At 43.8% G+C, this 16402-nt stretch overlaps 1 protein-coding gene across 17 annotated transcripts in view; it reads left to right on the forward strand.

The window, feature by feature from the left end:
- The window catches only part of ADGRL3 (adhesion G protein-coupled receptor L3), a 286653-nt gene that overhangs the window by 138687 nt on the left and 131564 nt on the right, over positions 1 to 16402 (forward strand). For all 17 annotated transcript variants that reach the window (XM_075709711.1, XM_075709712.1, XM_075709714.1 and 14 more), the window contains one exon: positions 2977 to 3057. In XM_075709711.1, the coding sequence (XP_075565826.1) occupies positions 2977 to 3057 (81 nt within the window). The remainder of the gene's footprint in view (positions 1 to 2976; positions 3058 to 16402) is intronic.

Here is a 16402-nt window from a genome sequence, read left to right on the forward strand (position 1 = left end):
GATCATCAGTCCAACAGTCAACCCAACACCACCATGCCTACTAAACCATGTCCCAAAGTGCCACGTCTACCCATTTTCTGAACACTTCCAGGGATGGTGACTCCACCACCTCTCTGGGCAGCCTGTTCCAATGCTTGACCACCCTTTCCGTGAAGAAATTTTTCCTAATATCCAATCTAAACCTCCCCTGGCGCAGCTTGAGCCCATTTCCTCTCGTCCTATTGCTAACTACATGGGAGAAGAGACCAACACCCACCTCACTACAACCTCCTTTCAGGGAGTTGTAGAGAGCTATAAGGTCTCCCCTCAGCCTCCTCCTCTCTAAGCTAAACAATCCCAGTTCCCTCAGCTGCTCCTCATAAGGCCTGTGCTCCAGACCCTTCACCAGCTTTGTTGCCCTTCTCTGAACACACTCCAGCACCTCAATGTCTTTCTTGTTTTGAGGGCCCCAAAACTGGACACAGTATTCCAGGTGCGGCCTCATCAGTGCTGAGTACAGGGGGATGATCACCTCCCTGCTCCTGCTGGCCACACTATTTCTGATACAAGCCAGGATGCTGTTGGCCTTCTTGGCCACCTGGGCACACTGCTGGCTCATATTCAGCCGGCTGTCTACCAACACCCCCAGGTCCTTTTTGGCCAGGCAGCTTTCCAGCCACTCTTCCCCAAGCCTGTAGTGTTGCATGGGGTTGTTGTGACCGAAGTGCAGGACCCAGCGCTTGGCCTTGTTGAACCTCATACAGTTGGCCTCAGCCCATCAATCCAGCCTGTCCAGGTCCCTCTGCAGGGCCATCCTACCCTTCAGCAGATCGACACTCCCACCCAGTTTGGTGTCATCTGCAAACTTACTGAGGGTGCACTCAATCCCCTCATCCAGATCATTGATAAAAATGTTAAACAAGACTGGCCCCATAACTGAGCCCTGGGGAACACTGCTCGTGACCAGTCGCCAACTGGACTTAACTCCATTTACCACTACTCTCTGGGCTTGGCCACCCAGCCAGTTTTTTACCCAGCAAAGAGTACGCCCGTCCAAGCCATGAGCCGCCAGCTTCCCAAGGAGAATGCTGTGGGAGACTGTGTCAAAGGCTTTACTAAAGTCCAGGTAGATGAAATCCACAGCCTTTCCTTCATCCACCAGGTGGGTCACCAGGTCATAAAAGGAAATCAGGTTGGTCAAGCAGGACCTGCCTTTCATGAACCCATGCTGGCTGGGCCTGATCCTGTGGTTGACCTGCACATGCCTGTTGAACGCACTCAATATGAACCACTCCATAATCTTCCCTGGCACCAAGGTCAGGCTGACAGACCTGATGGAGAAGAAGGTGGAGCCAGGCTCTTCTTAGAGGCATCCAGTGACAGGACAAAAGGCACAAAATTAAATAAAGGAAATTACATTTAAATGTAAGAAAAAGCTTTTTCTTTTTTTCCTGTGAGGGTGGCCAAGCCCTGGTACAGGTTGCCCAGAGAGGTTGTGGAGTCTCCATCCTTGCAGATACTAAAAATAAGACTGGACACTTGCCGTGGGCTCATGTTGCCCTTGGGCTGGACTAGCTGATTTCCAGAGCTCCCTGCCAACCTCAGCTATTTTGCGTTTCAGTGGTATCTTTGATGCAGCAAATGGGGAGCCTGTCCTATGGTTATAAGGGCACTGATCCTGCACGTTGAGCAGCTTGGAGTGAGAACAGACTGTCTGCCTGTTTCTGCTGCAGAACCAAGCAGCTATTAATGATTACTTGTGCTCACTAATGACATCAAATGGATTTTTAACATGTAAACGAGAAGGGGAAAGCAGGGTAACTCGTTATTAACTATGGGTTTGCCTGAAGCAGATTTTCCATGTTAAAGCACTTAAAAGCAAATATAGAATTTATGATGTGTCGGTAGATTTTAAACCTGAATAACATCCAGTTGTTGTAATGGCTAATAATGCAAATTATCTGAGTCAGTCTCAGCGTAAAGCGGTAAATATATCCTGCCCATTCAGACACACTTCTTTTTTTTTCCCCCTGTCCCATTAATACTTTATCCCCCTGAAGAGATGTTTTCAACATACTATGTGCACCAGCATACTGCACTCATGGTGTTCCTGGATGTCATTACAAAGAAGCCCAAAGACTGTACTGCTGCTCCACTGCCTGTGACGCTAGCTTGGAAATTGCTTGGAGCAACAACAGCAAGTGTCAACAGGGAGCCGTATTAATTATTTGGAATGTGTCTCATAAGAGGAATCAACTGCTTTTATTGCAGCACGAATATTACTTGAAACGGGAAGGTTACTCTAACTGTTATCGTAATCTATGTGTCATTAACTTTCCATGTTTAGAAAAAGAGATTAATAACCCTGTAAATTGTTACAGTAAATAGATGAATTATAACAACATGTTTTTATTATAAATAGAAGCTTCTCGATATAGTTACCTCCAAATTACCGGAGAAGAATTGAGTCTTTAGCAACTGGGAAACTGCATGGCAGTGTGGGGAACCAAAAAGCTTCCACCCAGGTGAAAGCAATGCTGAGCTCTGCAAACTGATATCTGTGTCTTCTGCAGGTGGGAAAAACAGATGCAGTTGTACTTCATACCACGCTTCCCTCAAAAACTGCTGTGACACAGCAGTGCCTGCTTCCCTCTTAGAGTGAGATTGAATGGGCTTATGTGAAATCAGTTGTCTTCTGTGGCATATGGCCTTTTAAGAGAACATCGTGCAAAATGTACACGATAATGGTAAAGCAGGTATAGCTAAAGTTCAGCATAGTAGCCATGTCTGCATGGAAAAACCAAAAGAATGGGAGTGTTTTCAGCTTTTCATCAGGTGTCTCCACAAAATAGAAGTTCATTGTGAAAAATGCACAATAGAACAAAATACTTGCAAACCTGTTTTGAATCCAGTGCCATAAAAATGCTATATGTTTAATTATAGCCCTGATAGATCTCTATAGGAAACAACAGAACTAAAACACTTATTTGTCCACAGGGCAGGCTCACCATGGGCAGGTTTCCTACATTGCCCCACCGATCCACCTCGATTCAGATCTGGAGAGACCGCCATCCAAGGGTGAGTCAGTGATACAATGCACGTGCATTGTGAACCAGCTGTAGGCATGAGTGCATATCATTCATTTGTCCATAGAGCCTCCATGGTAAAGTTACCACCCTCCATCCAAGGACACTCTTGGGAGCAAATTCCTGCTCTATGAGAGATGACCATGTCCCATGTGCCCCATCACATAGCTTTGAACACACCATCTTGTTCACAAGCTGTTTTGCTTTTCCCACTAGTTTACTTCTGCAGGGACGGGTATACCTCTAGGTCCTGCCCTCTGCCTTCCTCCTTTCCTTCTTAATGTCAGCACACAGGCACAGGGGGCTGGTGGCAGTATGCAAAAAGGCAGATTTCAGCCACCCCTCAGGTGAGTAAAGGTGCAGAACTGGTTGTGTGGTGGTTCAGGCCTGGATTCAATCTGAGTCACCACTGCTTGAGGTTTTTTCTAGAGTCGGTGAGGAGACATGTTCACTCTAGAGGATGACTCAAATATTAGGTGAGCCAATTGCCCTCAGGAGCAATGCTAGTAGCTGATACATATGGAGTGAGTCCAGAATAGCCCTGCTAAGATAGGTGCCTCTCTTGAATGGTGCAAATAAGGTGATATGAATCTGAGCTTTTGATTTCTCTGCCCCATTTGGAAGATCGTCCCCTGGCTGTGTTGTGATGATCCCCCAGTGTTTGCCCCTGTGGCCTGGGGAAATCAGCTTGGCCCCAGAGCAAATATCCATGCTGGTGCGGACTTCTTATACCTCCCTTTGCTCCTTTTAATTCAGTTGTCATTATTCAGGTAGGATATCAAAATGACCAGCTTCTCCTTCTTGGAATGGGTAATAGCAAAGCTAAAATCAAACAAGTATATGGAGGGTTTTCCTGGTCAGCTCCAGAAATCTGTATGAACATCGAACACAGGGGATGTTGTGGAGGAAGAGAAGGGGAGGAAGAGGACAGCCAAAGCGTGTTGTCAGGGAGATGCACTATAGCTTAGGTTTGGGGTTTTTCCTTTGTCTTACTCTCCAAAGGGTGCTACAATGGCAGAAAGGGTGCAGGATTGACCTTTGTAGTGATTGTTGCCATTCTGCCCCAACACTGTAAGGCTGCGAGTATGTGTTTGTGTGTGCACATTTCTCTAAGTGCTTACGATTGAAAGATGCAATGTGTTAATGCAGGATTAATCTGGATAGGCACACTGTCGTTATGCAAGCTGAAGAAAGCTGTCTTCTAAATCTCACTCTGTTACCCATCTCTAATATTCTGGGAGACAGAAAAATTTTTGTGTTGGTGAATTGCAGCTGCAATTGCAAGCCCTGCTCCTCCAAATGGCCCAAGGACTTTGTTGGCTAAATGAAAGAATACTGTTAATGCTCTTGGCGTGAGAGGCTCCCTTAGTTTTGAGTGAGCTTTTCCACCAGCATCCATGTGGCTAGATCTATAACTTGAGCGAGTAAATATTTGCTGGGTTTTTTCCCTTTGTAAGTGTGAATGTGTGTTTTCTTAGCTGATGCAGTAACAAAAACTAAGGAATTGACTCTTGCTGCATGGAAGCAGCCTCAGCACTGTTATTCCTTGGTAGCTGCTTTTGCATCTCTGCAAGGTGGAACCATGTGTTGGGTGGTGGAGCTTGGGTGTGAGGATGCTCAATTCACAGTCCTCTCTCCAAATCTCGTCTTGTCATGAGTCGGGCTGGTCACGTACAATCTGCTGGCAGTGCACAACCTCCATTCAGCTTTGAGTGAACTACCTTGAGTTTTGACACATGCATTTGATATCGTCAGCGTCTTCTAAGCCACTCGAAAACCTCCAGTAGTAAAATTTACTACCTTTCTTTTTTATCAGAGCACTCCAGTAAGATAGAGACAGTTATGACTTCCAGGACCTTCTTGCTCAAGTCTGTCTTTAATGTTGGATGTGATGATTCAGAGCTTACTTAGAATAGGTCAATGTAAATCCTTGCCATGGGGTCTGGAGCAGCCTGTGGAAGACTCAAGGACTCTGGAACAGCAGCAGCCAAAGAATCTGTGCTTTGGTTTCTCCAAGATAAAAGAGATAAAGACTAACAAAAATCTTCAGTAATCTGCCATTCGTGAGGGCGTAGCTACCTCTGCAAGATGAATGGCACTGCCACCAGGAGCAGGGCAAAGTGGGTCGGGCAGAACAGTTGCAGTGCTTGCAGAGAAGGTAAAATTGAGTTTATCCAAGATAAACTGTTACATTAACTGCTTCCACTGGGGCCTCCACCCCCCTAGTTGAGAGATCTTAAAGAAAGGGCTGCTCAGGGTGGAAGGACTGACTACTGCTGCTACACACTGGTAAAAGGACTCGAATCCCCTTGTGTAACTTAATAGGAGAGGGCCAGGGAAGCAGCCAGCTCTGAAGGCATCAATCTATTAGCTGGTGACTAGGAGGTGTAAAAAATGTAGTAATTGGTACTGTCTCCTAGGGGAAGGGCAAGGCTTTCCTCTGGCCCTGGGATCTGGGTCGCATAGCTCTACTTACACGACTGCTGCCTCATTTCCAGCCTCAGCGTCCAAAAACCATTAGAGTGTTGTAATAATCATGGGGGTTTTGTTTCTAAGTGTGTGAGGGTTATGAAGTTTTTTTGTTTGGCTGCATTTTCTGACACCTTAGGACATACTCAGGTCATGTTCCAAGCTTCATCCTGTAACCACAAGAGCTGTTTTAAACAAAGGAGGCAAAACACCTCTGTCCTGAAGCTCTTGTTGGTTCTCCACATTTCCAGTAGCTGGAACTCTAAAAAAGAGCAGCATTATGACCGTTGTCATAAACCACTAATGCTTTTGGCTGTTGCTTTGATGGTCTTCACTTCCTTTCTGCATTCCCCCTCACACTGAGCTGAACACCAGGTGCAGGTCAATGTAGTACTTAAGAGTGGCAAAAAGAAGCCACTGCACAATTTTAATTGTAATAAATGGAAATAGAGCCAGGGTAGGGATATAAAAGCATCTTTCCTTCCCATATTATTAAAAAGCGATACAGTCTTAGTGCTCCTGTGGGTCTATGCAGTTGCAATTCTCAGCTGGCAGATTTATTTGTAACTGCCTCTTCGTTCTCCTTTTTTTAAAAATTTTATCACTGGTGACATTTAAACACATTGTTTATGCATGCAGGGCATTTTTACCTGCCTTTCAGAGTCCTGATGCTAGTAGTGAATAAAGTATAAACTCCAGTAGTTTACTAGTACATTAGTGTCATCGTGTATTACAGGGTAATTACTCTGAGCCACTGCTCCGTACAGTAATGCAGTAATGACACTGTAAATCACTTAATAGAAATGAGGCCCTGAGTCAGCATTTTTTATCAAGACACTTCTTATTCCCCACCCCCATTTTTAATTTGAGGGTGTTCTAAAATTAGTTCTGTATATGAAGCACCGTTAACCAGTATTTTTACACCTCAGTCTAAAAATCCAGACATGATTACATGATTTTTACACAACTGTTTACACTATTCATATGCAGAATAATTCCAGGGGTAGCTGAGACCTCAGGTTGTGATCTCATAGACTGATGATTAAACCTGTGTTTAAAAGTGGATCACTGGTTACTGACAATAGCAAGGAGTTTCACAGATGAGGGTGATGCTGATACTCTGGCTTAGAAAGGGATTTTGTGGAATTATCATATATAGCAATAAGTTAAATTTAGCATTTGGACTCAAATTCTGCCAGGTACTGAAACACAGCAAATAAGTGAATTAAACTCACTGAATCCACACACTAAAACTATTTATAAAGCTTTATAGAAGCAGATTTTAGCATCTATGTGGAATCATATTAAACATGAAATATATGCCCAGCGTTTAAAGCTAGGCAGTCTAAGGAGCTCTCCTCCCCTTTTGAGCTAGTGTTTTGCAAAGGTTTCCTTCAAAGTTCAAGCTCAGGGAGTAGTTGTCTTGGAGATTGATACGCTTGAAGTCAGTACATTTCCAAAACATGAATTGATAAGCAAAACCATGTATTGGTCCCCAGCTCTAGAAATAAATTGCAAATAATGGAGAGATGGAAGAATCTCACCCTCCTGTACAGATTTCTCTAGCCAGGGATGTTGGTTTGTCCCCAGTTAAGGCACTGCGGGGTTTTTTTCCTGTAAACCTTGGTTGTGAGGTTCAGCCTCCGTAGACGCAGAATCTCTCCCTACCCCTTGGGCAGCATGTCAGGGAGACAGCCAGAGGTTTTGCTGTTTTTTCCCCCTTTCTTCTCCAGCTCAGTGGTGTGTCCCGTTGTGCTTTCTTCCTTCAAAAGCTGGATCCATTCTGCCATTTTTCTCCCCCTTTTGCATTTGTAACATCTGAGGGAGAACCATTCCTGAACATCAGAAGCACTGTGAGATCTTATTACCAAAAACAGAGCAGGTTTTTGGATGCACGCATTCTGGGTCTTTTTTTTTTTTTCTCTCCAAAAGGTCCCAGAGAGGGTCAATGGCTTTGCAGTTGATGTGGGAGGATCTGACAGCCGGGCTCATTGCACAGTCCCAGTTCTCCTTCCCAGGTCCAGAGAAAGACGAGCGCCAAGCAGTGAGGCCCAACGGCACTCCTTGCCTTAATTCAAGCTGACACATGGCGTCACACATCCCGTGCTCACCAGGTGCCGAGACACCAACTCTCCTGCCCCTCCCTCCCCAGGTCCAGTGCTACAAGAGAGGTGCTGTTCAGGAGTCCCTACTCTCAGCCGATGGTGGCCAGGCACCTCCTGTTTCCAGGCTTTTTCATTTTCTGCTTGAGTCCCCCTGGGAAAACCATTCCCTCAGCTTAAAAGTCCTTTACAGTGTCCCTCTGCTTCCCTCCGAGGTCCTGCTTTTACTCATCCTGCTCCTTCACTTTAGAGTTAGTTACAGCTATATGTTTCCAGCTTCTTAAGGTGATACTATTTTCCAGCCATCCTTCAGGCAGGAGAGTCCAGCGGAGAGGCTAGTTCGCTTCCTTTGGGCCAAGAGAGGACCATGCACTCGATGCTGGTTGGGGTCCCCCATGCTCGGGACCCTTATTCCCCTTTTCCCTGTGCAATGCTGGGGTGCTATATAGTGTTCTGCTCCTTCTCAATTGTGTACAGGGTTTTCTTCTTTGCTTTTGCTCAGCCTTTTCTCCAAGTATGACTGCTCTCAGGGCTTCCCCTTCATGACTGCCCTGAGCCCACCGGAGGATCTCACTCCCTCTGACATGGGGTACAAGTGCTCATTGCAGCAAGCCAGCAACACACATACAACATTTTCTCGTCCCATGTGGCTTTTCAGGCAAGCAGAGTGTATGAGACATGCAGGTAGCTGGTGTTGCACCAGTTGGATGGGAGATGACTCTTCACCATACCTGCACGGTCAATGGAATGGTTTTGCAATGACTACGAGTTTCACATGTACTGTGAATTTTCAGCTGCCTTGTTTTGAAGAGGTCTGTACAGATTTGTCTGTTGGGTTGCTTTGCTGTTTGTTTAGTTTTCATTTGAATTCTTCTTTTTGTCCTGATGGGCAGGCTCATTTAAAGCCTTCGGCCTCAAGGCTGGAGATGAGTCTTCAAACAGCTCAGCATGGCGGACGGGGTAGGTTTTGGGCAGCGTGGTAGATGTGGACACAGGAATGCATTGCCAGGTGTGGAGCTTGCTTGGGTTGTGAAGACGGTGGAGGTGTGAGCTCTAATATAAGGGTGCGATGCTTTTCTCAGTCTTAACTGGAGGTCTCCGAAAATCTGTTGTTGTGGCTCAGATCTGTACCAAAACATCCACCTTCCTGGACTACACTGATTTCCCTGAAGCAGGCATCTGCTTTGAACATGGGCCACGCTCTGTATTTATTAATTCCTCATTAGGTATCATGGGTGGTGATAACTAGTATCATAACTGGAGTAGCCAGAGCTCCTGGAAATCTTGCAGACAGCCTGCAGTCCTCCTGTTTGCTTGTTATCATGAGTGAGGTCCCACTTTAAGTTCTGTAGCTATCCATAGTCAGAAAGAGTTAATTGCATGCCATTAGCCATTTTCTTTTTTGCTATGGTGTTGAACTGTTGCTCTTAGTTCTTTGGAATGTGCGTTTTAGTTTCAGAGGGGCACCTCGGGGCATTGCTGTTTATTTATAAGATAACAGCATTTGCTCTAGCAGAAAGCAGGAGCTAACAAAGTCTCTCAAGGAGTGCTAAATCCTGTATGCTGGTGGGAACGGTTCAAAGTATTTACACTTGAAAAGATTTAAGGATTTGAGGGGGGGGGGGAGGGAAACCGTCTCAGTGATGTTTAACACCTTTTCCATTATTCCTAGTCATCTAAAAAAAAAAGAAAAAGCACTTTTAAACTAGTTTTTTTTACCAGCTAGCTGCTGCCTTGTAAAGGAGTTTTGCTATGGAGATCAGCATGAACTGTGATTTAAAGATGCCTTGAAATGTTATTCTTTGTAGGCTATTTGAAGCTACCATACAACCTGATAAGCTCAAAATGGACATAGACATCCACCCAGGAGATTCTTTTGACAGTGGGTTTCATTTTCCGCTGTTATGAGTTGTGCCACTTGCCATCAGTGGTGGAAGTTTTCACCCACCTGACAGGGGCAACAGCTGGAAAGCAGAGTCAGCTATGGCGGTGCACCCTCAAGCATCACTAATCTAAAGTGAAAGTCCTATTACCAGCTTGAAAAAAAGCTGTTGAACCAATTCAACGTGGAAGAAAGAGCGCAGTGCTGCATACAGCATGAGACCCTTCTCAAACTTTTTTTTTCCCCTTTTCTGCCAGACTAATTTTTGGCTACACTTCTCTTTCTGAAATATTTATAGGGCAAATAACTGTTTTAAATGAGCAGATGGGGGAGACATAAGACAAGCTGTTAAATTAATAAACATGTGTGGTGCTTTATCAGTAAGGGAGCCCATTTTGGCATTTCTTCTGGATGATTTGTATGGCCTATCACCATTGCACCTGGTGCAGGGACAAGAAATGGGCACTTAATAACCAAACAATGTGCAAACTCCTTCCATTATAACTTCATTATGTCAGATATAATCGTCTATAACTAGATGTCAAATACATAATTTATGTCCAGCTCCCCTGTGGAATAGTGGCCACATGAATGAATGGCCCCATTAATGAGAAGGAGCTTTTACTGTAACTTTTCCCCTCCTGGTACATGGTCCATTTTGTCATCTGGTATTAATTCTGAATCATTTCAGGGCTGCAGAAAAATGTCTGTTATATTTAAGTTTGTGTAATGGGAGAAGATGGCAAATAAATCATATGAGAGATCAAATTTCAGGTCCACTGATTTCCTAAGACATACACCTGTTTAAAAGAGAATAGGGTCAGTCTGCAGTGCTTTGATTGAGAGGCTTTACTGGCCTTCATTTTACCTGTCTGGAGAAATAGGTTCAAATTCAAAGGATCAGGTTGGCATGGGTCCCTTTATGAAATGGAGATATAGCCCTGGCGGAGAGCAACTCCATACTCTAAATCTGGGAAGGTGGTTTGTTAGTAATACAGCTAGGAAGCCGCCTCTGATATAGTACTGTTGGTATATTGTTGGTATGTTGTTACTTAAGGAGAAAACGTGTTTTATTCTATTGCGGCTACAGGGGTAATGTTTGTTTTATTCTTCCTCGGGTATAAATCTGCATGAAAAATTACCCAGATAACACCATTTATAATAGTAGATGACTTCTTAGTGTCTGATAGAGTTTCCCATTGTCAGTACAAAATGTTTTTAAGATTAGATAATGAATGGTATATTTACCTAACAAAATATTGAAATTTCCTAGACTTGTGACTTGGATTTCTGAGTGGCACGTATGCTAAAATATTTGCAGTGGTGGGATATCATGTTACATCTATAGCATCTTCACATGGAAAATATTTTCTTTATTCTTTTAATTTCATTCTTTTCATTTTCTGTCATTGTTATTTTTCACTGTGTGTATGGTGTATTTAAAGAAAGCAGATCAACCTTACAAAAGAAATGTAAAAAATGTAAGTTCTGGTTTACGACAAGTTAGGAAAAGCAACTGATAAAAACCTGGGCTATTCAGTGGTGTAGTCTGGCTGCCTTCCAATAAAACGTAGAAGTATTTCACTAGTCAATGAGCAAGTTTAGCGTTCTCTTGTTGAAGTTCATCAGACTCAAGCCATGCACCTTTAGAAAGGCAGGCAGCTAATTTCCCATACAAGCAAATCATGTTAGGCTCAGATGTACTGCTTTGACAGCACTGAGTCGAAGAGTTTTGTGTTCATTTGATGGCTCTTTAGTTGGGCAGTGGGATTTTCTGTAGGTAAGCAGGTTTTTTACAGCACTTGATGCTTGGAATCATCTTGGGTTGAATCAGAAATTGTTGGAAACAAGAGATTTCCACCAGAGTCAGTGGTCTTATGCTTTCTAAAATGTTTTGGTTTGGAGCCTGCTTTGGCTCTTGAATTTTCTTAAAGCAGATTGTTGAATTTTGCTTCTTCCCTTTGTGTGTTGCTTTTTACAGAGGAATCCTAGTAATGTGATATAATGCATTCAGAGGGAAATTTATGCCCGTGAATTGGGTACCTGACTCTTGAAAGGTATTTTTGGAAATCCCAGCCTAAATAAATACTGGTTTGCAGATAAACATTATAAAGCCGCATTGCTAAGATTGTAATTTAGTTCCTTCATAAGAGGCCTCATGATTTAAGTCTTTCAGCCAAGTAAATTTAGCTTGATAACTGCACTATTTGCTCAGAAGACAAGGACTGCTATCCTCTAGTTCCAAATGGTTCGTTATTGCCTTCATATTGGCTGTCCTGGTTTCGGCTGGGATAGAGTTAATTTTCTTCCTAGTAGCAGGCATAGTGCTGTGTTTTGGATTTAGTAGGAGAAGAATGTTGATAACACACTGATGTTTTAGTTGTTGCTAAGTACTGCTTATGCTAGTCAAGGACTTTTCACCTTCCCATGCTCTGCCAGGTGCACAAGAAACTGGGAGGGGGCACAGCCAGAATAGTTGATCCAAACTGACCAAAGGGCTACTCCATACCATATGACGTCATGCTCAGTATATAAGCTGGGGGGGGGAGGGGGTTGGCTGGGGAGCAGCGATCGCTGCTTGGGAACTGTCTTGGTATGTGTCGGCGGGTGGTGAGCAATTGCATTGTGCATCACTTACTTTGTATATTGTTATTATTATTATCATTATTATACTGTTGTTATTATTATCATTACTATTGTACTTTATTTCAATTATTAAACTGTTCTTATCTCAACCCAGGAGTGTTTCTCACTCTTACTCCTCCGATTCTCTCCCCCATCCCACCGGGGTAGGGGGAGTGAGCGAGCAGCTGCATGGTGCTTAGTTGCTGGCTGGGGCTAAACCATGACATGGCTCAACATCATTCATTCTCCTTGAAAACTCAAAAGAAGCAGTATTTAAAAGATCTTGATTGCCTTTGAGAAAATATATTAAGGTTGGTTAAATGTAATTATAAGGGTTAGAAGGCCAGCGTGTATGAAGGTGCAACAGCCGTGGGTCTGTTGGACAATGAGCTTTCAGGGAATGAGAGAACCAGCTGGATTTGGGGCAAGGAGAAGACTTTGCCCTTACCCAGCTGAGGATGCTGTTCTTTTTGCAGATATGGTACATGGGGAGTCTTACAGAGGGCTCTAGATTAAGCACATTAATTTCTAGCAAGTATATCGCTTGTTTCACTGCAGCTGGTTTTGGAGAAAATTGCTTGTGCTTTCTTCATCAAAAAATGACCACCGTTATGGATGCTCTCATGACAGTCTCCCCTTTAGATTTTCTCTAAGTCCTGGTTTCATCTTTATTTCATTATGAGCACTGCTTTGCACAGACGTGTGTGCGTGCGTGTCTGTATGATGCCCACAAATTTAGCAGTAGACATGCAGCAAAATAATACTGTTACTGAGTAAACAATTACGTTTCATTTTCTGGAATAAAAGGGAATGTGTGCCCATAAATCTTCTTGTAAATAATCTGTGTTGGAGAGTAAAAAGAAGATGAGGTTTCTAAATTCATGAAGGCCCTTCACAGTGGAATCCTGTGTGCCACTGAAGTGTAACAAGCTTATTTATATTTTATTGTGCTTCTAGATCAAGCTGCATTATTATGGGCTGCATTCCCCTGACACTATAGCTGTTGCTAAGGAAAAGGTACATTATGTTAATATTTTGATCATAACCATGCAAGCTGGGTTCTGTACATTGAAGAAGTTAAGGTGGGGGGGAAAGGGAAGTTAATGCACCATTTTGATTAGAGCCGCCGCAGATTGTTGCTCTCATTTAGAGGCAAAAAGTATGCTTGAATTTGAGAAGAATTCACACAGACAATGGGAGAAAACCAAACAATTGAAAGAATTTGTTCACTGAACTTTAAAATTGCTCAACAGTAGGGATCTGGAACCAGTGCTGCTAAGAGGGAATCTGGCAGAAGCAAACCGAATGCTTTTACCAGACACATTCAGTGAAGACTTTCTCAGCCTTCTCGTGCCTTAATGTGTTTTGATCATGTAAACAGAGCATTCATCCTTAATTCCTATTTCCTGACCATTTCCAGTGCTGGTGTCTATTACGTGATTTCGATACCTTCTGATTCATTTAGGTTGATTCACTAAGAGCCTGCAATCCAATAGTAGCCAGCACAATACATAAAGTAAAATGGCAACGTGATGCGTTAGCTTCATTCAGTGTATGGAGTCAAAGAAAAGGCCAGAGTCATGAGCAAGATACTGACGTCCATGCTGGTTATTTAAAAAAATACGTTCTGCAGACTGTATTGATGAGTATTATAAGAATGTTTATACAACAAGTAAAATAAACAAGGAAGGATCTTGGCATTCCTCCTAAAGGAATGTTCTGAACTGAATTTCCTCTTTCAAAACTGTTTTCTCATTAATGCTGCTGCCAAGGCATGAAGCAGCGATGGAGAGGGAGGACTGGATGGGTAGGAGTTTGTCTCAATTCTAGCATGCCTTGCACCTAGCTGATTCGACCAGGCCGGTGTCCTCAGGAGTATCCAGCGTTATCATGGCCATGGCACCTGACAGTAGATAATTTTTGCCTCATATTACTGCCTTTCCCATTTTCAAACATTCAGGACCTGGGTTTGCACCTGGATTGGGTACAGTGAGGATTATCCCCTCTTAATCTCAGCTCCTACACCAGGGGGTGCGGAGCAAGCAGCCCACCCAGCTGAGGTCAGTCCTGTTTGCCAGAGCCCCAGCAAACAGCAGCCCTCGAGCAGGGCTGGGAAACCTGTCGCGGGCTTGCCAGCATACTAACCCTGTTAGTGGTTGTTTAACATCAGCTTCAGCCTCTGACCCTGGCATGATAAGCAGAGCCACTTTTTCTCCCTTCTTCTCTCCCTTCCCTCCTCACTGTCCTTTTTGTTCAAACCTTGTACAATGGGTTCTTTGACCCTTAACAGGGCTTTAGGAAAGTTAATATTACATTTTCCTAGTCAAGGCTGTAATAATTCATGTTATACCTCGTTGCACACACCTGATCATAAAATCCGTCAAGAAGCTAAGGTGCCTGGCCTGGGAAGTGTCACTCACTTGGGCAAATTAAACATAGTATGAGACGAGGGATGGAGGGGTCGGGGGAAAAGGAGTAGTCAGCTCTGGGAGGCAGCAGGTACTTCATACTGGAGGTGTGTGTTGTAAAGAGGAAAACAGGAAGAATAAAGAGTGATGAGCTACCAGGAGGTAGACTGGGAATGAGGTCAATGGGAGAGAAGTACCAGAGGGTAAAGACAGGCTGCATGGTTTGGGCAGAGAGGATGGGCACAGAGGGCTTGTTGGGCAAGCTGCACAGCTTAGAGTAGAGGAAGGCAAGATGAGATGGGAAGGATGGGAAGGAAAAAAATGGGTTTTTAAAATGCTTTTATGTAACATAGAGAGAGATTTAAAATTCTTTAGCTTTGGACAGTTGAGACTTTCACTGCCTCCAGCAATTATGCACAGACTAATCACATAACATGTATATTCCTGGTTTCCTACCCCAGACACCCATTCCTACCTGTTTGCTTCTTCCCAGCTTTTGCACCGAGTTGCTGCTACTTAACAGCAAAAATCCAGAGATTTCCTTGAGCATCATTAACCACTCCTAACCTGCTGTCTTGGCAGTAACATAGAGCTCAACCCAAATGTCGAGAGCGGCCCACTGTGCTCATCCATTTTTTTAATCTGTTGAAGTCCCCTTCTCAGCCTGGCCACCCAGATCTTCAGCTCCTGTCCTTTTCAGATAGGCGTAGCCGTGCCTGCTGGCTCCCAAGGCCACGGGCAGGGATGTTCAAAGTCCTTGGACTCTCCATAATCCACCCATGGTTTTAAAAAGTGTGTGCCCCCTTACGGCCTAAGGTTTGTGCTTATCTTTAAAGCACATTGCTCCTTGACATTGTGTTTGGTTAAATAACCACAGCTTCGTGTAGATATTTCGCATATAAGCTGATAGGGTTGACATTGTGAGTATTTTGCAATCATTTGTTTAATTAGCTGAAGCTCTCTGGGGAGAAGTTTATGAAATGGCACACTCTCAAAGTCTAATTTAAATCTGTTTTGCTTTTTCTTTGATGGAGGGCTCATAATGCAAAGCATTAAAAAAGGTACAAGTGAATGGAAAGCCACAAAACCCCTTCTGTTAATGGGCAGTGCCTCAGTAACAAACTTGCCCAAATACAGAAAGGAAATTACATTGGGTAAAATGACCTACAAGAGGGGAAATTGGAATTAAGTCTGCGCAGCTGTCTTGTCTTTTTTCTTTTTTTTTTTAACCTGTACTTCCCCTCTGTTTTCTTTTAGTGCAATGCTTAATTAAGCTTCTCTTTTGTTTGGAGGTTAATTCCTTTTCTAATCTACAGCTATTTTTACAAAGGTGTTCATTACTGGAGTGAACAAAGGCTGGAGACTAGAGAATGGCAGGTGCTGAGCCTCGTTTAGTGGCAAGGGATTTTTTGCTTACAGTGAAATCTCCAGAGCTTGCTTTTGGGTGCAGGGCTTCTGTGTCAGCTCTCCTCTGCTTTCTGCTTTCAGCGAAATGGTTCCTCAGAGGGAGCTGAAGTTTCTGTCATAGCACCAGGGCTGTGCTGTCCTGTCCGCTCACTTAATGCACTTAAGAGTCCTTTGTGCTCTGCAGACCCTTAAACTCCCATCTGACTATACACAGAGACCACTGGTTGCTCTTTTGATACTTACCTGCCCATTGAAATCACTGAGAAATTAAGATCCTAAATATTTAATGAGATCCAGCTTGATCTTCGTGAGTCCCCATGGAGCAGCGAGCTCCTGCTTGCATGGTCACAGTGTGCCCTCATCCTGCTTGCTGGCATAGCAATGCTCGAAGTACCTGAAGTCTCTGATGCTTTGCTGTAGCGTTTGTAGAACATGCAGAGCACA

The sequence above is a fragment of the Pelecanus crispus genome, chromosome 4, assembly GCF_030463565.1.
Source record: "Pelecanus crispus isolate bPelCri1 chromosome 4, bPelCri1.pri, whole genome shotgun sequence".
Taxonomy (NCBI): Eukaryota; Metazoa; Chordata; class Aves; order Pelecaniformes; family Pelecanidae; genus Pelecanus; species Pelecanus crispus.